Consider the following 25,010-nt stretch of genomic DNA (forward strand, 5'->3'; position numbering starts at 1 on the left):
ACCTTGACCCTAGTGACCAAAAGAAAACAACTTACCCCTAACCTTTCTGTTCTATCACACTACCTACATACAAAGTTACATCACAATATTTAATTCCTAATTACTTACTGAAATGAAATCCATTTTATATTTTAGTAACAGCTATTCAAAATACAATTCACAAATATTTCTTCATAAAAGCTTGCTATACATCAAGTTGGTGAGAGTCCTATCAAAATTTATAATCCAGCAACCAGTAAATATGAACTTGACCATATGGCATCTAGCTCTTTCTTTATTACCAAACAAAATATATACATGTGTCATGATGGACGATTCAAAATACAAAAATGTATATAGACTAATTAAATAATATGACACTGAACATGACCCCACAACACCATATACAGTCCAAACCTTGATTTTTATAAGCTAACTATAGGCCAAGTTTAATGTCAATATATCAATATACACTAGAAAACGCTTTTATAGAAAAGTACATGTCTTCCCTAAAGCATAGTAATAAAGGACAAGGCAGGAGCGAAAGTTAAAGAGACACTGATGGTTGGCTTAGTGACTGAAAAGCAATGCAATAGGGATAATCTACTTTGCATGTATGAACTTTCAACATTCTGAGTCAAATGATTCTCAAGTTATCGCTCGGAGACAGTTTTCCATGTTCAGGCCCCAGTGATCTTGACCTTTGATGACCTTTGATTGAGTGAACTCAAAAGCAATATGAATCATCTACTCCGTAAACCCTATCATCATAGGTTGTTTGAAATTTCTAGGTCAAATGGTTCTTTAGTTATGAAACAGTTTTCCATGTTCTGTCCCCTGTGACCTTGACCTTTGACTTTCCGCACTCAAAGCGCGCGCTTTACCACTAGGTTGCCGAAACGGTCAGCATATTGTATCTTTAATACATACTGAAACAACCAGGACTGGAGAACACAGGTGGTGTTTAGCTCAGGTTTGACTGTACATGAGAAAACCAACATAGTGCTTTTAGACCAGCATGTATCGGGACCAGCTTGCGCATCTGCGCAGTCTGGTCAGGATCCATGCTGTTCGCTTTCAAAGCCTATTGCAATTAGAGAAACGGTTAGCGAACAGCATTGATCCTGACCAGACTGCGTGGAGGCATGTTGTTCGCAAACGCACTATGTTGGTTTTCTCATGGTGCGGCTCATACATGTTTGTATGTAGTTTATACTTTTAATGTTGCTGTTTTTTAAATCTGAAACGACAGAGCTTTTGGAAAATGAAAGGTTCTAACGTGGAAACGGAAAGTATTCCTTCCCTGGACAATTTCGTGGAAATGCACGTTTCATATGATGAAGTAACGCTCTTTAACAATTGTAACCAATCGAGTGTTAGTTTATATTAGTTTACTTTAGCTCAATTAAGTACTATCGAGCCCATTTCCTGAAAAAAAAACAGTACTGGTGTCATATGAGAAGATGTGGTCGTGATCCAAGTGGGGCTCATACCCACACTCTCCAGGTCGTGCAGTTGATACCCTAATCACTTGACCACCGCTCCCCTGTCGAATATTGTGACCTCCGGAATGCTATAACTATTTAGTTACACGCTGGTGTATATGTGATTCATATAACTTTATCTCAGGAAACGCAGTTGACTAGAGAAATTAGAAAGAGGAAAAAGCAGAAACCATGGTAACACTGCATTTTGGTATGTTGATATTCTTTATTTTATTTTAGATATGATATTATGTGGAAAGTGTTAATAACTACTTCACAATATCTAGGAAATGTAGAACAAGTGGAAAACCTCAGATCGCCCAAACATAAATTATGAATGTTTATAACAGTGTATAGATTGGGATGAGTGTTAGATTAAAACACTACACACTTCTAAACCTAATTTAACATATGTATTATAAAAATCTTTCACTTATTAGAGGTGCGGATGGAAATATCTGACACAAGGGTAACTGCAACATCAGGCTCTGTCGAGTAACCACAAAACAGTTAGATATTTCCATTCGCATCTTAATCTAGTGATAGATTTTTTCTTGAATGCCAAATTTTTTAATTAATAGAATAAACAAAATAAAACAAAAGTTTTTCTTTTTAGGTAGTATTTTATTAAAGTACCGTATGAATTTACGCATTAAATTTCAGCACGTGACTCATCTTACACCCTGGCGTGTACACCCTGGCATGTAAGATGAGATTTTCCAGCACCGACAAAAACACGGGAAAATCATGTCTGACATGCAAGAAAAACTCAATTCAATACCGTTGAATATGTATTGCTTCTAAAACAATAACTTGCCTTTTTCACAATGGCTGTCACTAGATATGACATTTATTTGATTACAGCTCTACGTATACAGTAAGTCTAAATATTAAGCAAATATAAATACATATAATGCGGATTTTCTACATTTAAATAAATGTATGATAGTGGAAGATGCGCCAGGTACTTACTTAATTAGTTGTCGTCATGTGTGTAAATTAACATAATATATGTAATACATTTTAGAACTATTTCATTGCAGGAAGCTTCCGGTACAAAACGAAGAGCAGTCAAATTGTTGCAACGGTTTTCAGCTCGACAATGACGCTAGAAACAATATATTATTTACAAAATCACATGAAGCGTTTTACGTATATGTAGTAATACATATTTAAGCAGGAATATTCTTATCTCTTTACATTCAAACTGTATAATGTATCTTAACTTCCTTGTCCTTTTAAGATAAATATGTTCATCTCAGTTACTTGACGGAATCCTGCCTATTGGACATGAAAAATATGCATTTCGTTTCCTTTTCGTTCTGCTACGATCAACTTACACTTTTTCCTGCCGAAGCTTACAGCTGATGGACATTTTAAGCCATTTGCTTGAGAGACAACTTCTCCAACAAACGCCCCATCAGGTCCTAATTGTATAACATTTCTAGACAACCCACCACTCACAAACACGTTACCATTTCCATCTGTACATACTCCCCAGGCATCCATCAGTTCTTGGCCAGAATATTTCCAGATAACATTACCATCTCTGTCGATAGTTATCAGACCATTCGTATCATCAACCATGTGGATTGTCTTACCATTATCACTCAAGCAAATCTCACGAATCTGGCAGAACATGTTATTTCCTGATCTGTCTTTTTCTATTGTCTTCAGACGCTCTCCATTGATCGTGTAGATATATGCCTTAGTTGAATGACATATCACCAGTTGGCCATCCATAACAACTATACCTCTACAGCCGTGATCAAACTTCAGGGAGCGTGTAGGCGCAAGCTTATTCTTGGTGGACACAAACTGAGCTGTATTACTATTCGTATTGTAAAGGCTTACCGCTGCTTCCACACTACTAATCCTGCATACAGACTGAAGCGAGGCGGACATCTTCATCGAATCTCGCACTTTGTAAGATTCACAGTCAATCAGTTTAATGTTCTTGTTGTTATCGTCTGCTAACAAAATATCACCAGAGTCAAGTATACATGAAGACCAAATATTAGAGGTACTGATGTCGTCATTCAGCTTTACATTGTAGTTTTGCTTGCTTTGTACTTCGTAAAGCCCGGGCTTTATTGGAAGTGGCATCTTTGCAAGCGATTCATAATTTTGAAGGAAATGCAATATTTCTGAATTTCTTTCAAACAATAAGTTACCTTTCACTTTATCTGTGGATCGTGATCCGGCCTCTTTAATACCTGATATTATATTCTCGGATATCTTCGTATTAACAAACTGTTGCGACGGATTCCTCTGTGATGATTCCATTTCAGCTTTACATGTAGTAAGTTTATCGAGAGTATCCTGTATATTCTTCAATTCTGCTCGAAATTCTTGATCCTGTTTACTGCATTTTCCTTCTACTTCAGCGACAGAAGCTTGTTCCAGTCGATCTAAAGCTTCGTTGATTTCTGTCCTAAATGATGTGATTTCTTTTAAGAAGTTAGCTTTTGTTTTCCTGTTATCTTCAATATCTTTTTGTTTCTTTTTCATCAAGTTATCCATTTCAGAAATTGCTTTGTCAATTTCATCATTTATCTTCCTGATATTTTTCGCCAGTTTAGTCGTTTCGACATATTCGGGAATGTAGTGGATATCTTGACATGGCCTAATGAAAACAAAACAAAAGTATTTAGTTTATTATACAGCTGAACCTGCCTAAGCGGCCACTTATATTTAGCAAGCACTTGCCTTATAAAGCCAGACAACTTACTTCTAAAACGGACTTTTTGTTTCAACCTATCATTCATATTGTGTTTGCTCCGAAGGCTGGCTGCTTAATACAGGTTTGACCGTAATAATATGATTAAAATATAGGACAATATTTTGATTTAAAATCGCGAAATGTTTTCAGCCCCAGTTATGTTCTGTGATATACGTATGTTCTCTCAAATATAGTTATAAAGTTTATCAAGTACGTTTAAGAGCTATTTTTGGGGGCAATGCCCCCAGATTTAACAAACCGTCTTTTAATTTTCTTGTTTAGCTTATGACCAAACTGACAACACACAGAAAACAAGTTCCAAAGTATTTACCAAACATAACTTTCATATTGCATTTTGCAATTATATTTTCGATCCAGATATGATTAAATAGATCTACACATTTTATATCAACAACAGTATGTGAAGAAAACTAAACTGCATTATAAATATAAATTATAATAGATCTTCTTAAGCGTAAGAATAATAAAGACGCTTGATTTGATCACGTGATCGATTCTGAAACCGACACTTGTTTTGATCATGTGACCTATTCTGAAAATCCAATAACTAGTTTCAATACGCTCAAAAAAAATGTTCACGATTCTGCGTGAAAACAGCAACTACTAAGGAATTGCAACGCCACTGATAAGCCGATAGGTTATTGATTTTTTCATCACCGTGCCTCGACACTGTTGTGGATGTGTATTACAGAGAAACTTTATCAGTTTGCGGCGATCAGTACCGTTTATCAGTAGGCGAATCTATAAATATGCGGCAACATCATATAGATCCCGATTCGCAATCTGTTAAAATATCTTTTCTGTGCAGGTTTTATTTCTAAAATATTATTTCAGAAAATAGAGGGCTGAAATGAAATACTTTTCGCATGTCTAAGAAAATATTTTCAAGAGATATGTTATTTATAAAAATTAATACTATATAAAAGATAATAATAATAAAAATAAAATAAAAAACAGTGGTTTACTTGAAATAGAATAAGTAGAAAAAATTCATTACTTATTCGTCAGTTTGAATTTATGACTTATTTGGTTCGTGGGGGGGGGGGGGGGGGGGGGGGTGTATTAATTTGACAGTTTGATTTTTTGTAATTATTATCTAATCTAATAATCGTCAGTAGATTTTTTCTCTCGTTCGAATTTGTAAAATCAACTATGAACAGATTACTTCTGTTTTACACCAACTATTAAGAACATTTTAAAGCTTAAAGGCATATTTATGTACTTGGTCGGACCGTCCTTATTCGTGATTGTTTATTATGTATAATTATATATTTTGATCTCAAAATCAGCTGTAAATCGTTAATCAAAATGTCTTGTCCACAGAAATTGCATAAAAATGAATTGAATTTCAAATAGTTACTAAAATTTAATACACAATTGCACGGTGCATATCCATATTGGCGGACTCTTTGCGAAATATGCTCTATCGGCGGTTTCTTGCGTCGGCACCGGCGATTCTTTGCTATAAACAGGTTGGCAGTTATAAAAAGTCAGATAAACACACCAAATTAATTAAGCTATAATGTTTCCAGATAGTCATTAGCCTAGAGCCTCTCTTTGCGTAATGCAGAGAGCCTGCCTGTGCATAAAAAAAAAAGAAAAAAAAAGAAAAGAAAAGAAAAAAAACAAACTGGTATGCAGAGAGACCGCCGGTGCTACGACAAAACCGAAAGTAAGTGGTTTTGAAAAATTCCATTTACATTTCGGCCTATTTATCTTTATTATTTGGAAGAATATTGATAAATGAATACAAATAGTGCGCTTGATATGTATGATATCAAAGCAAAAACTGGTTAAAGACTGTGGAAAAAGTCGGGCTAGTGTTCCATGTCAGTACACCATCAACAAATTTCATCGAGTTGCGAGCAAAATCACTGATAATTAAAAAGTAAACACTATAAAATATAGAAAAGACAATCTTATGTTCCGTGCTCTACTTATTTTGAGCAGCATACCTATGATCATGGATGGCAGCTCGATTTTCCGCCTCCCATACCAACCTGGGCACTGTTTATAGCAAAAAATAGCCGGTGCCGACGCAAAGAAACCGCCGATATAGCAGATTTCGCAAAGAGTGCGTCGATATGGATATGTACTGTGAATTGGAGAGAGCATCCTGAATATACATGTCATCTAGGGGTTTGAATCCATGGAGATGTTGTCAAAAGTTATGGCATCAGAATCTTGCGGGCATGCAGTAATTTCAATTGGAACCACCACGCCAACGCAATTCAGGAGAGATATTGTTTTTTACTTTTTACTGAAATCCGACCTCACAATAGGGCCAATAGAAACGCGCTTATTCTGGAAAAGAACAGCATTTCCCAAACTGAACATGTGCCCGATTCTTTAGTCTAAAGATCAGAACATTATGTATATGACGTGTTTAACATAATTATAATGTTCGGGAAATCCTTGAAAAAGAACCGAAGGAAACATTCATTCCCAGATTTTTATTTAAAAAAAAACCCCATATACGCTGATCAAACTGGTATTTATCTGCAGGAAAATCATCGTTTAACGTAAAAAGTGCGCTAAATACTGTTATAACTGCGCGTACATATACGTATTTCATCATTTTTCAGACCGAGTAATTTTTGCTATGGGAGGTAATCCACCACTCCGCGATGATAACTTGCCACAGGTTCCCGTTATATTTTGGCCTCATTTTCTTGGTAATTATCCTTGCAGATATACATTTATGTTACCAGTTTAATGTATTTCATCTATCTGAGGGTGCAAATGGTTTCTGATGGTGATATTCGAAGGCAGAACCACCAGAAATCTTGTTCTTTTTCCACGGGCGTTTCGTATCCTAATTTACTCGAACCTAACTGTACACGCCAGTTCGGTAGGTTCATTGATATGACGAATCACGGTTTTCATAGTGTTTAATGTATTTCTTATATCATGATATTGATAGTTTGAAATACAGGTGTACATAAAATAACCTAAAATTGAAAAAGACAATGTTATTTTGATCAACAAACATAACAAACAATATGAATAATAATATCATCATATATCATATATGTTTTTAAGAAAACAGTTACTGAATTTTAGCAATAGTTGGAATGGAAAAAAGGTAGATCTATAAAAATATTTTTTACAGGTGTTTGTGTGTTAACTAATGACGACTCCTTATTAAAATGATGCTTATTTGTAACAAAAACATTCCTTGTTTGCCTGTTTCTGTTAGACTGTCAAGAACACATGATGTCAGGACATAGAGTGCAAACAGAAGTATTGAAGAAATTGAAATACATTGTATAGCTTTATCTTTTTCATTTTATCAAACCTGGCAATGAAAGGTTTTTGATTGTCGATGAACAACTGCTATTGAACAAGACTAGATTTTTTATTTTTACCTTTTGAACAAAATATAGAAGTGTATTGCACACAAAGTTAATAAATTTTATTGTTGTGCACTCTTAAAGTTGTGACTACTCCATTTCTTGCCACACACAAGTGCATTACATAATGCTTGCATGTACTTCCTTGACATGAATGGATTACATCAAGTCTTGAAACTGCAAAGCATTGCCCCAATCAGTCCTCTCAGTACTTTGATTACATGTATAGTTATCGCTGCTACGATAGGACCAAGAATTCATTGCCAGCTTTCATAGCCAATTTTACATTGTAGCCTCCCTTGATTATCTGGATTGCATATCTGGATTGTTTCCCTTAGACAAGACCACACTACCTAGTGAAAATCGATATTCGGTCAGACAAGGGTCATTGTTTATTGGAAAGTCAGTCTTACAAGTGTATCAATTAGTGAGAAGGGGAACAGTGTATTTTAGTTAATAAAATTAATATGTGATAACTTTAAAAGTTATACCTATTTTGGCATTTTTATGAAAAGGAAAATATTTGTTGATCAAACATAATAAATATAAAAAAAAACTTATTTAGTTAGTTAGGAATAAGTTACAAATTTCATTATGTTTTGAGGGAAAAAAGCAAGTTTTTTTCAAGTTCTGTCTGGAGAAGTGCACAAATTCAAATTTGATATTTTAGAAAAATGTGTTATTCACTCGTCTAAAAATTTTGTTTTAATGCTTGCAGAATATTGTAAAAAGCATTTGTCTAAGATTGAAAACCGAATATGTACTTTAGTGTTATAAAGTAAAGCATGAAAAAAGTACACTTTAGGCAACTTATTATAATTGAAATCGAAAATTCAGTATAAATAGAACACAATAATTTGATTTTATCCAGTAATATTATATTCCAATATTGGTGATTGCATGACATTGAATATGAGAAAAATCATTTTCCGATTCTTTTTGTCAGTTTTCTATATTATATAAATATAATGGAAGGATCACCTTCATCGGCATGACCTTTTTCATTCTAATCATAATATTATAAGATATTGTTTGTCAATGAGTTTTCACTATACCTGAGTTTTATTATCATTATTATTTTTTTATATTACTACTATATCTTTTATTATTTTTATTTTTAATATCATATAATAATAATAATATTTATTAATCAGATAATAATTACTATCTACATAATAATAAAATAATAATTATAAAAACAATATTATTATTATTATTGTTATTATTATTATTATTATTATTCCACATTCACCAAAGGAAAATTAATTTCATTCAACTCCACTGCACACATCTTCATGGACTAGGTGGTTCCCCTGCTGTGCTAATTGCTCTCTAATCAGTCAATGTTACAGAACAGAACAGAACAGAACAGAACAGAACACAACTTTATTAACTCAAATCATATACATGACACATGAGTATACAGTGAAAATAATGTTTTAAATATTTTGCGACATGTATAGGTATACATAAGATATATTTTCAAGTATACACTTCTTATATAAGTACAAATGTAGAAAAGTTGAAGAAAACTAAAAAAACGATCATTTAACCAGATGCAGGTAAAAAAGAAGAAGAAGAATTAGAAAAAGAATGAAAAAAAAAGAAAGAAAAAGGGGGAGAAACCTTTATGCTATCGTTTATATCAATTCAAAAGAAAAAGAATCGCTGTATTGTACAAAAGACCCGTGGTGACATTTCAACTTCATTATTTCACGATTTCTGCTTCCTGATTTCACGATTTCCACTTCATGAATTCACGAATTCACGATTTCTGCTTCCTGATTTCACGATTTCCACTTCATGAATTCACGATTTCATGATTTCCACTTCATGAATTCACGATTTCACGAATTCACGATTTCACGATTTCACGAAAAAACTTCACGATTTCTTGATTTCACGATTTCATGATTTCTTGATTTCACGATTTCCATTTCATGAATTCACGATTTCACGATTTCTGCTTCCTGAATTCACGATTTCCACTTCATGAATTCACGATTTCACGATTTCCACTTCATGAATTCACGATTTCCACTTCACGAATTCTCGATTTCACAATTTCCAATTCATGAATTCACGATTTCACGATTTCAACTTCACGAATTCACGATTTCACAATGGTGAAATCGTGAATTCATGAAGTTGAAATCGTGAAATCGTGAAGTGGAAATCGTGAATTCGTGAAGTGGAAATCGTGAAATCGTGAATTCATGAAGTGGAAATCGTGAAATCGAGAATTCGCGAAGTGGAAATCGTGAATTCGTGAAGTGGAAATCGTGAATTCAGGAAGCAGAAATCGTGAAATCGTTAATTCATGAAGTGGAAATCGTGAAATCAAGAAATCGTGAAGTTTTTTCGTGAAATCGTGAATTCGTGAAATCGTGAATCATGAAGTTGAAATCGTGAAATCGTGAATTCGTGAAGTGGAAATCATAAAATCGTGAATTCATGAAGTAGAAATCGTGAAATCGAGAATTCGTGAAGTGGAAATCGTGAATTCATGAAGTGGAAATCGTGAATTCGTGAAGTGGAAATCGTGAATTCAGGAAGCAGAAATCGTGAAATCGTTAATTCATGAAGTGGAAATCGTGAAATCAAGAAATCGTGAAGTTTTTTCGTGAAATCGTGAATTCATGAAGTGGAAATCGTGAAATCAGGAAGCAGAAATCGTGAATTCGTGAATTCATGAAGTGGAAATCGTGAAATCAAGAAATCGTGAAATCATGAAATCGTGAAATCAAGAAATCGTGAAGTTTTTTTCGTGAAAACGTGAATTCATGAAGTGGAAATCGTGAAATCGTGAATTCATGAAGTGGAAATCGTGAAATCAGGAAGCAGAAATCGTGAAATAATGAAGTTGAAATGTCACCACGGGTCTTTCGTATTGGAAAAAAAAATAATTTCTATAATGCAGTAGAAATAAATGTAAGGTAATTATCGGATTTCAATGACCATTACTGCCACGTCGATACAAATTTTCATCCGAATTGAATCGTTCCCAAACACTAGTATTTAATTCGTTTGCCATTTCTGCAATACCAAGTCCAACAGACAAGATTGTCCAGTTTCACTACCAAATTTCACAAATAATGCTCCAGAAATAGTAAAAATATCAAAACTTTATCAGAGCTCGAAATCACCACGTCTTTATCTAACCATGTGACATAGTCACGTGACCTCTCCTACATAATCGCTGATAAGCAGCAGATAAGATGGAAGTTGATTATTGGATTTGGGGTGGGGGCACTTATATAGTAGTGGATCTAGGTTTTTAAATCTTTAAATTGTAATATATTACTATATGCTCATTACTATATATATATTAATAGATAAAATATATCTTTCGAAAATAGATAACTTGATAAAAATAACACTTACAACAGATTATCCCCCATTTAAGTTAAATTAAAGTATGGTTATTGAATATGCTGAACCGAAGGTCGCATCACAAAGACCCCACCGGATATATCTATACACTTGACAATAGACATATAACGTATTTGCAATTTACCCTAAGGTCATTAGCGCTGACACGTGATTAGGTGCGAAATTATGCTAAATTGTATATTGGTACTCTACAGTTTAATCTATATTATTGAATTTTGTAGAATTCAGGAAAAGTTACACATGTTAGAAAGAATAACAATTATGACTAAATTTGTAAAACCACTGTTTCTTTCGAATTTCAGGGATATTCCTTGCATCCAAGTCTCAAAGAAAACTTGTGTCCAAATCACTAAAACGATCTAACCGTGATCCCAAATTTGTCAGTTCGAATCCCGACCAAAGAAGATTCTGTGGTTTCCCGCAAATCGTAACAGACACACAGTCAGGGAGTAGACTATTTCTAGCTTTATAAACTGTAATAAGCTTTTGAATATTTCGTCTGTCGTCTAAGGAGATCCATCCAATTTGTTGAACTAGATTTTGTATTGAGAGATACCTTGTTAATCATGTAACTATACGCGCTGCTTCATATTGTTTTTTTTTGTTTTTTTTTCTAAAGACTGTTTTTGTTGCACTGTACGTGCATCCTTCCCATACGATAGATGCATTTTCTATATATATAATATATATATCTCATATATGAAATATAAATTTGATTTAGAGTAGATCTTCTTAACTTGAATTTTAGTGCTCTCATAGAACTCAAAACTTTCGATGCATGCATTTCTATTTGGCTGATATGATCATACCATTTTAAGATCGGATGATAAACTTAGACCTAAATTTTTATGACAACCAACATAATCTTATGTGGGCTGACTTCTGCCATTTCGTGTGTTCGTGCCGGCGAGGCGAAATGTCGAAGAAACGAAAACACGAAAGGTCGAAATAATGCTTATTTTTCGTGTGTTCGTGATTTAATCACTTTTCGTGTCGGCGGGTATTAAAACTTCGTTATTTCGCCTTAAATGTTTCGTTACTTCGTGTATTCGCCTCGAACACACAAAAATTTAGCTGTTTTCGACCTTTCGTTACTTCGACCCGCCGACACGAACACGTGACAAGTGTTTCGTGTCGGGTCTGCCTTAATACACTATAATAATGGCGCAAAATTGGGCGTAATGTATATACATTGCACGAATTTTACACCAGAACTGAAATACTTCAAGAATGACATTTTTTATTGCGTATGAAACATTTTCTATCATAAATTGAGAAAAAAATTCTGTAAATGGTAAAACAGATTATCTAGATAGCATTAAAGTTCAGGTCGGCGTAATGATATGCACCGTAAGACTGACAGAAGCTTAATGTATGTAATACTAGTGATAAAATATCTACACAATGACATCTTTTTTGGAATATAAATCATTGTCTTTCGTTTAAGGACAAAAAACTATTTTATAAATGGTAAAAGACGTTATTTAGATAGCATATTCATTTCAGCAGCATATGTGTAATTGTTATGAGCATGCTACCGGAAGGAGAATACACGAAAGGACGAAATTGCATATTCATCGTGTATTCTTGTCGGCGGGTCGAAGTAACGAATTACGAGTTCGCCTTTCGACTTTCGAGGCGAATGCACGAAGACACGACAAAAGAAGGGCGACAACACGTAGTTTTGATACCCGCCGACACGAAAAGTGATTACATGTGTAATACATAAGTTCGTGTGTTCGTCTCTGAAATTTCGTTATTTTGCCTTCAATGTTTCGTTACTTCGTGTATGTCGACAGGCGAACACACGACAAATAAACAGTCTTCGACCTTTCGTGTTTTCGTGTCTTCGACATTTCGACCCGCCGACACGAACAAATATGCATTATTTCGACTGTTCGTGTTTTCGTTACTTCGTCATTTCGCCTCGCCGAGACGAACACACGAGATGGCAGAAATAAGCCACCATATTATCTAGTAAAATATCACTAAAATAAAGAGACTTGTAAATAAGAAGAAAAATGAACTATTCCGCAAGACTTATTACCATTTTCGGTCCAGACGTGCATAACCAAAGGAGCGTCACGACATACAATTTGGCGCCATACATCCGCGATGAAACATTTATCATTTTGAACTAACTTTTATAATAAAAGACGTATTATAATCGAAAAGATTTATAGCAAAGCCGTGTCTTAACACTATATTTTACACCCCGGCGGTTATACGTCGTACGAAATAATTCACCCGGCCTCGTGAAATTATTGCGCTCGAACTATAACCGCCGCTCGTGTGTTAAAACACTGTTTCGCTATTAATCATTTCTTAAATGTAGACAATTGTTTCTAATATAAAATAGGTTACTTATTTGACAAAATTGACAACAGCACGTAGACAATGTCGAGATCTTTGTATCTTGCAAGTTCAAATGACAGATTTTAACACGAACCGATTTGTTTTCCTATTAAATTAAGAAGGTTAAAAACTGTGTGTTATTATTTATTCTAACACGATCCAATTAATTTTCCTAATAAACAAAGAAGGCTGAAAACAGTGAATTATTATACAAAAATTCACTGTTCTGACTTCTCAATCGTTACACCATGGCGTCAAACGGCATAGCGGCGCGCTGGACAAGAAACCGATTGAAAACGGGCAAATATTTAATGAATGCCGTCAAGGATGCACTTTAAAGTCGCTGGTAACGTGTTAGAATCGAAATAATATGTATCTCATTTAATGATTTGCTCTTGAATAAAATCATTGTTTGTCGTTCAGATGCGTATTCTTATATCACTCGGGCTGCGCCCTCGTGATATAATTCCTCCGCATCTAAACTCCAAATAATAATTTTATTCAATGACAAATCACTGTCTGGGATGTATTATTTCTCAGATATAAACTACAAGTTTAATAAAAGCAAGGCCTCAAGTTATACAATAAACTTATTAGAATATTGATTAAAAACCTTCAAGTCTATTAGACGATCAATTGATAGTCTTCGAATCTATAAGATCCAATGAAAGTCTCCAAATCTATAAAAAGATCAAATGAAAGTCTCCAAATCTATAAGAAGATGTCTGTTCCAGACAGCAAATGTAATAGGCAACACTCCTCACAAAGTCTGTGTTCAGACCCTGTGTTTTGCTCACAGAATATAACTCCTGAGGCTATTCGAATTTTTTATAATTGTCCCTTTTCTTCTCAAAACACTGGGTCTTGATAATCAGAGCCAAGAAAGGTCGGCCAGAATATATAAGAGAAATGATTAAAAAACAAAAAAATAAAATGATTATCTAGTCGGTAGCCAGTCTAATTCTTAGCAAGCGTGATTCTTTAACAAACAAAATCCATGATATCAATGGAACAGCGCGTCAGCAACTTTCCTTAAAAACTCTAATCTTTGGCTGATTTATAAAGGAAAAAGAAAAAAACTAAACAAACGGCTAACCAGAGCTCGAAGCAGTGCAATTCTGTGTGTTGTACCCTGTAGAAAGAAACGACCGAAGTGAGTAATTTTGAGCAAAGGCACGACTATCGGATCTGGGCTGAAACAAATATGACAATACAGATGAACACCTGTTTTCATCCTAAACCAATCCAAAATGAAAAATATATGGTGAAATATGAGCCCTTTCAAATGATATATACCATCTACACAAGGTTAGAAACCAGAGGTTCGAGCCAGCGAGCAATGGTTTCTCTTTCCACGGCGTGGAAAGTGAACCCACTGCTCGCAGGTTCGAACCTCTGGTTTGTGGCTTTTTATAAATGGTAAATTACCGTAAATGTATGTATTTGTTGTGCGCAAATCGTTTACCGGAAGTCCCGCAATCCCCTTGAAGCGGAGCACCGATGGTGCTGGAAATGCGTGATTAGCAGCCGTGATACTTGTGACTGATCGTAAAGCTGACAGGCATTCAACCGTTTCATTATAAGCACAGTACATGTCTTGAGCTTCTATGAGTGCACTCGGCTACATTTGTTTAACTTTGGCCGCAACTGTATCCGGTTAAATCGTTTTCATTCTTGAGGTCACTGTGTCTTGACCAACTGACCACAATCGTGTCATTTACAGCCTACATGCAGTTTGACTGACGTAGGACCACATTCTCCAGTGGCTGACCCTTTAAACAATAGTGATCATTCATTTATCAAATGTAATTATCCTTTGAAACATTTTACTCTCTTATGCCCGTGTATTCCCTGTTTACTGTTAAACATGTTTTTGTCTTGCGGTAACTGTGTCTTTGACATATGACATACTGACATCGAAATCGATAGGAATTTGAAGTAATTTACCCACATGACATCATTTAATGAGGGATTTCCGTGGCCAAGTGGTTAAGGGCACTGACTTCGAATCGTTTCATCCTTACCCTTGTGGGTTCGAAGTCAAGCGTTGGTATAGAATTCTTCATGTGAAGAAATCATCCAGCTGACTTACGGAAGATCGGTGGTCCCCCCCCCACCACCCCTCACTTCCACACCCCGACTTACCGGCCCGTGCCTGAAATAATTTCAAGAGGATCAATGGGTTTTATTACAACATTAAAAGCTGGAAAATTTATGTATGACATAACTTGTCTCGAAGTGGCATAAAACACAAGAAACCTAACAATCGTTTTATGAAGCCTGACTTCTAATCAAAAGGTCTAGCGATTGACCGGCAAACAGACCGACCGGCACAAACCCTCTTCTCAAAAAGGCACATACATATTATTTAATTATCAAACTAGTCTGACAATATTAAATTTCATTCAGACACCTATGATATCGATATTTCAGTACATTTTATTTTTGTATCAGTCCATGCATTTAAATATGCTCTTGTAACTCTGTTTGTAATATATATATATATATATATATATATATATATATATATATATATATATATATATATATATATATATATATATACGCATTTTCTGTCTCATACGGAAAAATATACAATTTGAAATGACGTAGTAATGGCGTCTCGACGCTCCATGCGTCAAAAAGTTTCTTGATCTGCAAAGACCGATACACTCGCTTCTCGTGGATTTTGCCAGGCCAAATCACACTTGAGATAGAAAAATAGAGAAACAGACAGTTACATTGCAATGTTTCATTGTTGAATTTTCATTATGTGAATTCATCCTACCAAAAGATGTTGCTTGTGTAAATATGAATAACCTAAATAATACATTTTAAAGATATGTCTGATTGTAGCAAGAAAATGAATAAAGACTCAGGGTCATCAAGGTCTATAGATCTATTAAAGAGTTTACAATCATTAAATACTTTCAGCTGAAGAACAGTAAAAGAGACATTTACACCATTTCATACAAAACTTTACTTGTACAGTAACATAGGTTTCAAAAAGAGATTGCAAAAATATCTTCTAACATGAAAAGTGAAGAAATGTAGTTGAAACTGTCATTATTATGTACGTGTGTGTGGAAAAAGAACTAAATTACTGTTCATCTCTAGCATACATAAGATACAAATTATTTCTTCCTACGCATTCAGTCCGAAATAATGTCACTGTATAAGAACTGAAACCTAAATATATGTATATATGCAGCACATAAGCAAATCAATTTACACAATGTCCGTATTTCATATAAGTCTGGGTATGTATATATAAAACAGAATCCTACTTATCTCACGTGAAATACGTGCAGCTCATTTCCATCTGATACAATCAGCTTGCACTTTTTCGCATCAAAACTTAAAGCTTGTGGACATTTCAAGCCGTATGTGCTTGAGACAAATTCACCCAGTAACTTCCCTTTCGAAGTTAATTGTACAACATTTTTCGATGACATACCGCTAATAAACACATTGCCGTTTTGGTCTGTACATACACTAAAGGCACCTTTCAGATCTTGGCCAGAATACCCAGATCACATTACCGTCTGTGTCTATTCCAACCGGACCTTTCGCATTATCAGCCATATATATTATGCCATTACGCGCTGAAATTTCACGAATATGACCAAAGATGTCATTTCCGGATCGATCTTTCTCGATTGCCTTCAAACGATCTCCATTCATTTTGTAGACATAAATCTTTCTACCACTTTTACATATCACGAGCTGATCATCTACAACGGCAATACCTCGACAGCCATGGTCAAACTTCAGTGAACGTGTGAGGCCCAGACGATTCTTAGTAGACACAAAGTACATTGTTCTATTTTCAAGGCTCACAACCGCCTCAATACTATTTACCTCGCAAACTGATTGCGGTTTGGAGGGCATTACCAATGAATCTATTCCTGGGTATTTTTAAGGTCAACCATTTTAATGTTCTTGTTGTCGTAATCTGTTAACAGAATATCACCAGAGTCAAGTACACATGTCGACCAAATATCGCAGTCAAATTTATCGCCTTTTAATTACATATTGTAATTCTCCGAGCTTTGAATTTTGTAAAGAAACTGTCTTGTTTGATAAGTGAACTTTCCGAGCGAATTAATTTGTTGTGGGTGTTTTTCAAACGTAATACCACAGATCCAGGAACTTTCAATTTCTCTGTGATCTCAAAAATAATTTTCTCGCATATCTTTGTGTTTACAAATTGTTGTGAAGCGTTCCTACGAGACGAGTCAGTTTTAGCGTTACGTGTTGTAAGTCTGGCTACCGTATTCTGTAATTCATCTAATTCTTCTTGAAATCTTTTATCCAGTTTATCATATTTTTCATTTAGTTCAGAGTCTTGTTCTAGTCGATCCAATGTTTAATTGATTTCTTCCCTGAAGGCTTTGATTTCTTCAATGTGAATCGCTTTTGTTTTTCTATTATCTTCAATATCCTTTTGTTTCTGTTTCATAACGCCATCCAGTTCGGGAATTGCCTTTTCCATTTCTTCCTTTATCTTCCTACTTTGTTCAGCCTGTGGTATTGTCTGAACCTCCTCGGGAATGTAATGAATGCCTTGACATGACCTGTTATTAGAACAGAAGTGTTAATAAAAAGAATGGGTACATGAATTTGACAGATACTAGTATAGTAAAATGAAAAGTTAAAAAATCGTAAGCTGCTATTGGCAAACAATGAAACAAAATACGGTGTCGGTCTCAGACATTATCGTCTGGCATAGCCATATAGTTCTATTTTTCATTTTAGGTGAAGTTCTTGTGTACATTGAAAGTTATTATCGACAATAAATTTAGAATTTTCAAGAGCAAGTGTAAATGAACAAAAAAGTGATGATAATATGCAAAAGATTATTTTCTAACTTAAAACTTGCTATCAGCCATGTCAAAAAAAAGCTGGCTGCAAAACGATCTATTTATCCAAGGGCACATAGAGAACCGTGATATAGTAATTAATCACTGATAACAAATAATCAGAAACAGAAAGCAATAGCCAAACGCAATTTAGACTTTATAGTTCAATTTTATCATTTCAGTCCATTTGATCTAAATTTCATTAGCTATCTGATCAAATATTTTATCTTGGCTAAATATATAACAGGGCCATAGGAATATGGGGGCCAGGGCGCCCCCACCCCACTCCCGATTATGGTAATTATCTTAGCAATTTTTGACAGCGAGTCAATTTTAGCTGTGACCTGTCACCAGACATGCAGTTTTAAAATTGTTTTATATGGAACAGAATTAGGGCAAAAACTGCGTTGTGCTTTCGTACATCCAATCTTGCGATTTACATGTCTGCATTTGTGATTCTCATGTTCACATGCTTCCTTCGGACATCCCATTTTGCATTGTTACATGACCATTTGTGCATCCTATGTTTACGTGTTCCTTTCTGACATTCATACATGCTTAATTCTGAGAAATGATCTGTGCTTGCTTCATTTTTCTAACATAGTGTTGCTTTCGGACATGCTATAATCTGACAAACCACATCTATCATTCATCTTATTTACTAGTGGTTACTTGCATTGTGTCTTCTTTGGAGCGTCAATGGTGTATGTTTATTGATGAAAAGAACATAAATGGTTTCTTACATATAAATGTAGCAGTTGGTTATGATGCGTTGGGACAACATACATTTTTACATTCTCAAATAACCGCCCGCTTAGCTCAGTAGGGAGAGCGTTGGTCTACGGATCGCGGGGTCGCGAGTTTTATCCCCGGGCGTATGTTCTTCGTAACGATATGATAAAAGACATTGTGTCTGTAATCATTCGTCCTCCACCTCTGATAATTCATGTGGGGAAGTTGGCAGTTACTTGCGGAGGACAGGTTTGTACTGGTACAGAATCCAGGAACACTCGTTAGGTTAACTGCCCGCCGTTACATGACTGAAATACTGTTGAAAAACGGCGTTAAACCCAAAACAAACAAACAAAACATTCTCAAATTCTTGTTCAAGTGGAGATAATTTTTTTAACCCCCTTGTACTAAAATACGGAAACACACGAACTGTACCGAGAATGTTAAGACTACACGTGCGGTAACCGGACAAACAACAAATTATATTCTTATTTGAGTCCAAATGAAATAAGCATTGTTTTCGAAACTCTACCTTTACTATTGTGTAGTTAGCAGATATTTATAGCGCGCTAGCCTACACAACAAAACTATGTCTACTGAATTAATACGCAGACGAGCGTATATTTGAAAGCCTTAAATTGAGATGTAATGTAGCGCTATATCTGTATCAGTAGTATTTTTTTTTACTTTATAACTTGCGACTAAAGTTTTACTCGGCCAACGCGATATCACCCGCAACACCGAAACTTTTTAAGTTCAACACTCTTATATTACATATTTAACAATTAAAATGGAGATTTTCAATGGATAGTAAACGTAGCTGCCTGTCAAAAAAATTGCTTTTAAATGCTGCTTTTAATAAGAGCTGTCCGTAAAACAGCCAATGCTCGACTATTCAAATTGTTGTCCCAGAAGCAGGAATATTACCCTAATTGTTAAAATATCTATAGAATTTCAATCCAGTATCTGCATTTAAGGTTTGGAGGTATATATAGCAGTAACTTGTAAGCAAAACTTTAACCAGGATTTTCTAAGTCTGAAAAGGGGCATAATTTGACAAAAATACATGTCAGAGTTATGGGACTTGATGCTATCACCTAGTTTTATAACTCCAAAGACACATGTGAAGTTTCAATTCAATATCTGCATTAGTTTTAGAGATAGTAACTTGCACGCAAAACTTTAACCAGGATTTTCTTACTCCAAAAAGGGGCATAATTTGGCCAAAATACATGTCAGAGTTATGGGACTTGATGCTATCACCTAGTTTTATAATCCCGAAGACACATGTGGAGTTACAATTCAGTAACTTGCACGCAAAACTTTAACCAGGATTTTCTAAGTCTAAAAGGGGGCATACTTTAGCCAAAATACATGTCAGAGTTATGGGACTTGACCTAGTGAGGTTGGTAATTGACCTACAAAAAGAAAAAATAAGTTTCAAAGCTATATGCCTTAAAGTAATAGCTATATGTACTTGCAAGCAAAACTTTAACCAGGATTTTCTAAGTCTAAAAAGGGGAATAATTTGGCCAAAATACATGTCAGAGTTATGGGACTTGATGCTATCACCTAGTTTTATAACCCCGAAGACACATGTGAAGTTTCAATTCAATATTTGCATTAGTTTTGGAGATAGTAACTTGCCCGCCAGACTTTAACCACGATTTTCCAAGTCAAAAAGGGGGCATAATTTGGCCAAAATGTATGTCAGAATTATGGGAATTGATGCTGTCACCTAGTTTTATAACCCAGACGACACATGCGAAGTTTCAATTCAATATCTGCATCAGTTATGGAGATAGTAACTTGCATGTAAGACTTTAACCAGGATTTTCTAAGTCCAAAAGGGGGCTTAATTTGGCCAAAATACATGTCAGAGTTATAGGACTTGACGTAGTGAGGTTGGTAATTGACATAGAAAAAGGAAAAATAAGTTTCAAAGATATATGCCTTTAAATGATAGCCTTATGCACTTGCATGCAAAACTTTAACCAATGTGTGACGGCGACGCCGACGCCATTGTGAGTAGAATAGCTAGACTATTTTTTGAATAGTCGAGTTAAAAACGAATGGTATCTCAATAAATGAATTGACTTAATGCAATAAATAAGATGCGTACATGTTTGATGATACACAGGCCTTTTCGAACTTGATTACCGGACGCCTAGACAAATCAAACAGGTTAGGTCCGGTCGCTGGACACACAGCCAAAAGTGTTGTATTCTTTCTGTGACTTAGCGAAAGCTTTCGAGCACGAATATAAAAGCGCCCTCTGGTATCATAATGAGAAATGTACATTATGGTAACCTCATTATGCTAAGTGCTCTGCTGCATTCTGCATTGTGACCAGTGAGATTGTGTTTGTTTAAAACTTTGTTAGCTGTCATGCGTACGAGTAAGCACATTCAACCTGTCTGGGAGCTACTTCTGTCTATATCATCAGCATATAGACAAAATAAACACATGGGGAAGGTGTGTCTAGGTTAACCATGCACAAGCTTATACACCGAGTGATGCATTTATTATTTATTTAGTTTATTTACATCTCATCAACACAATACAAAGAGGTCATACATAAAACATATATAAAATATATGTGTTGCCATGTGATGCATGTCACATTGCAGCATGACCGAAAGCAAGATAATGTCATAGACTAATGAAGAAGTAACCATGATATTAAAATGAAACAATTAAGCATGTATGAATGTCAGAAAGGAACACGTAAACATAGGATGTACAAATGGGCATGTAACAATGCAAAATGGGATGTCCGAAGGAAGCATGTGAACATGAGAATCACAAATGCATACATGTAAATCGCAAGATTGGATATACGAAAGTAGCCTGGGAATCCAGTCTGACAATTTCTAACTGCAAATTGACGTTGACAATATCAGAAACTCGATGAATGCCAATTAACACTAATTAGCGCAAATTAAGTGGGATCTTTATGCATAAATATTAAGTATGATTTCTTCTGACAAAACATAAATATTATCAACGGCTTCCCAGGCTAATACGAGAGAACAATGCAGTTTTTGCCCTAATTCTGTTCCATAGTTTTAAATGGGCTTAGCATGCACCGTGCTAAGCATTTATAAATAGTTTAAGATGGGCTAAGCACTACAAAAGCCTTAGCTCACTAAAGTTCACCCTACTATCATCATACGTAACTCGCTGGAATTTAATCTTTATTAGATTTTAATACCGTAGAATGTATACATATACATAGGAAGTAAACGTTAGAAAAAGGTGAGGGGTTTTATACTATATACCGCATTCATTTGATCTGGGTCTGTTATAGGTCGGCTGATTTTCAAAATGTGTGCACCCCCCTCTTCCCCCCCACCCCCTCCATCTGAAAATGCTTCCTACGGGCCTGTATGAAATGTGTATGCGGTATTATATGTTACCAACGAAAGGCATTACTTTAAACAGAACAGAACATGTTTAGTGAATGGTAGCCCACTTCATTTTTGCGATTTTATATTGTCAAGCCTTTTGAAACACTACATGACAATCACAGTGACACTCTTCGCTATTAAACATTTGAGAAGTGAATGATGTGACCCAGATATGGTGGCTGATTTCTGACATTTCGTGTATTCGTGTCGGCGAGGAGAAATGTCGAAGTAACGATAACACGAAAGGTCGAAATAATGCTTATTTGTCGTGTGTTCGCCTTTCGACTTTCGAGGCGAATACATGAAGTAACGAAGCATTGAAGGCGTAATAACGAAATTTCAGAGGCGAACACACGAAATTTTGTATTAATCAGTGTTCGTATCGGCGGGTATTAAAACTTTGTTATTTCGCCTTCAGTGTTTCGTTACTTCGTGCATTCGCCTTCCGTGCATTCGCCTCGGAAGGCGAAAGGCGAACACACGAAAATTGAGCTGTTTTCGACCGTTCGTTACATCGACCCGCCGACACGAACACACGACAAATAATATACTATAAAAATAAAATGGAGCGTAATGTATATATGAATTTTATACCAGAACTGAAATACTTGAAGAGTGACATGTTTTATTGCATATGAAACATTTTCTATCATGAATTGAGAAAAAATTGTATACCGGTAAATGGTAAAATACATTATCTAGATAGCACTAAAAGTTCAAGTCGGCGTAATGATATGACCCGTAAGACTGACAGAAGCTTAATGCAAATTTAATACTAGTGATAAGATATCTACACAATGACATCTTGTATGGAATATAAATCATTATCTTTCGTTTTAGGACAAATATTATTTTATAAATGGTAAAACACATTATTTAGATATGCATAATCATTTCAGCAGCATATGTGTAATTGTTACGCGCATGCCTACCGGAAGGCGAATACACGAAAGGACGAAATTGCACATTTGTCGTGTGTTCGTGTCGGCGGGTCGAAGTAACGAAAGGTCGAAAACTGCTTATTTCTCGTGTGTTCGCCTTTCGACTTTCGAGGCGAATACACAAAGACACGACAAAAGAAGGGCGACAACACAAAGTTTTGATACCCGCCGATAAGAAAACTGATTAATACAAAAGTTCGTGTGTTCGCCTCTGAAATTTCGTTATTTCGCCTTCAATGTTTCGTTACTTCGTGTATTCGCCTCGAATGTCGAAAGGCGAACACACGACAAGTAAGCAGTTTTCGACCTTTCGTGTCTTTCACATTTCGACCCGCCGACAAGAACAAATATGCATTATTTCGACCTTTCGTGTTTTCGTTACTTCGACATTTCGCCTCGCCGGCACAAACACACGAAATGGCAGAAATCAACTACCATATCCAGGTGATATTAAAATTAATTATGTGATAAATTGTTGACGTGACCCACTTGATACCACTTATTATATAGATGAGATTATTAAATACAATACTGACGTGGTCCAAATCGATTAATCACTTATTTTTTTGTATTATAAAAACGAAAGTAGGCCGCTTACTTGTGACTGATCGTAAAGCATGCATGACATCCGACCGAGTCATGATCAACACAGTACATGTCTACCAATTTCAATGAGTGCAATTCACACCTTTCAGTAGGTACCGACGGTAAGGAGCGCTTGTTGTCTGTACTAGTTTTACTTGTATTTCCATACTGTGCGTGAGACTTTCCTACTAAAGTATGTCCATCTAGGACAGTAAAACTATTGTGACTTTCGACACAAGCTCCACACAGATACTCCTGACAGTCCATACAGTATTTCACTGCCTCACTATTCGAAGTGTACCCTGCTACCTTAAGATTTTTCAGTTAATGAACAAAAGAGGGTTTTACTAGTTCTGAACTTTTATATGTCTTTGGCAAACTAAACCAAATAAAAATGTTTTCAATATCATGAAAAGAAGTCTGTATGAGAGAGTCTAAACTTGCCCACCCCTAATGCGCAAATTTAGCCAAAATTTACAAGTTGTCGCTATGAGACAAAGAACGTACAGTACATCCGTTTTTACCATTTTCTGACATGATTTAACGTATTTTGTCATTAGGAATGATATAAGGGCAATTCTGCACCATTTTGCGAAAATAAAATGTCCCCACCCCCTATTTTCCTATTCCATGGGGTCCCCACCGTCCGAACATCCCCCTGATTGACAAAATGCATAGCTGGTGGGCCAAATATGCGCTGTGTGGATTAATAACGATAAAAATGATGTTTTTACTGTACCAGAACCTTGTTACTGGAGCTAGAATCTAAAAAAATCGTATGCGTGTATATTGACTTTTATGCTTTTATGTGTCCTCACCGTACCATTTTTGAGCTGCTGTGCCGTCAGGTAGCGTTTTAAGTCCCCAGAAAGTTTAGAATATCGAAGAAGAGGTTCTAAACTATTTGAAACCGCATAAATTAAAGAGTTCTTTCAAAATTTAATTTTGCCAGATTTCCCTTAAGGTAGCAGGGTACACCTAGATGCGAAAATTTTGGGCATGGACGGTCTTACAGGTAGCGAGTCGCGATATTGCACTTCCCTTTTGAGCAGAATTAGGGTGGCCAAACTTGACATTGATATCGTAAAGGAAGCTGACCAAGCTGCATGCAGATTACAGAGAAAATGCTTTCTAAGGGCTGACCAAGTTCTTCTTATCTTTAATGATCCATAT

The 25,010-nt window shown here is 35.5% G+C and overlaps 3 protein-coding genes across 3 annotated transcripts in view; all 3 read right to left on the minus strand.

Annotated features, from left to right (window-relative positions):
* Positions 1–25,010, minus strand: part of LOC123543277 (E3 ubiquitin-protein ligase TRIM71-like) — a 201,560-nt gene that overhangs the window by 38,871 nt on the left and 137,679 nt on the right. The gene's annotated exons all lie outside the window — the stretch shown is intronic.
* Positions 38–17,198, minus strand: LOC128549963 (uncharacterized). The gene is made up of 3 exons (XM_053527763.1): positions 16,813–17,198; positions 2,804–4,089; positions 38–63 (listed from the first exon to the last, which is right to left on the minus strand). The coding sequence occupies exons 1-3, from the start codon at positions 17,196–17,198 to the stop codon at positions 38–40; spliced, it is 1,698 nt and encodes a 565-aa protein (XP_053383738.1).
* On the minus strand, positions 16,192–24,124 carry LOC123536491 (tripartite motif-containing protein 66-like). The gene is made up of 2 exons (XM_045319699.2): positions 23,851–24,124; positions 16,192–17,884 (listed from the first exon to the last, which is right to left on the minus strand). The coding sequence occupies exons 1-2, from the start codon at positions 24,102–24,104 to the stop codon at positions 17,677–17,679; spliced, it is 462 nt and encodes a 153-aa protein (XP_045175634.2). The 5' UTR covers positions 24,105–24,124; the 3' UTR covers positions 16,192–17,676.

The sequence above is a fragment of the Mercenaria mercenaria genome, chromosome 17 (genome assembly GCF_021730395.1).
Source record: "Mercenaria mercenaria strain notata chromosome 17, MADL_Memer_1, whole genome shotgun sequence".
Classification (NCBI taxonomy): domain Eukaryota; kingdom Metazoa; phylum Mollusca; class Bivalvia; order Venerida; family Veneridae; genus Mercenaria; species Mercenaria mercenaria.

Bases quoted from the DNA above. Each gene is read 5' to 3' on its own strand.
- LOC128549963 (XM_053527763.1), bottom strand. From the start codon at position 17,198: ATGCCCTCCAAACCGCAATCAGTTTGCGAGGTAAATAGTATTGAGGCG. The intron at 4,090-16,812 runs GTGCCTTTAGTG...TGTTTTCATTAG, and splicing joins TTCTGGCCAAGATCTGAAAG to GCCATGTCAAGATATCCACT. The intron at 64-2,803 runs GTAAGTTGATCG...CTTTGTATGTAG, and splicing joins AAGCTTCGGCAGGAAAAAGT to GTAGTGTGATAGAACAGAAA.
- LOC123536491 (XM_045319699.2), bottom strand. From the start codon at position 24,104: ATGGACTGTCAGGAGTATCTGTGTGGAGCTTGTGTCGAAAGTCACAAT. The intron at 17,885-23,850 runs GTAAGCGGCCTA...TTCTAATAACAG, and splicing joins TGCTTTACGATCAGTCACAA to GTCATGTCAAGGCATTCATT.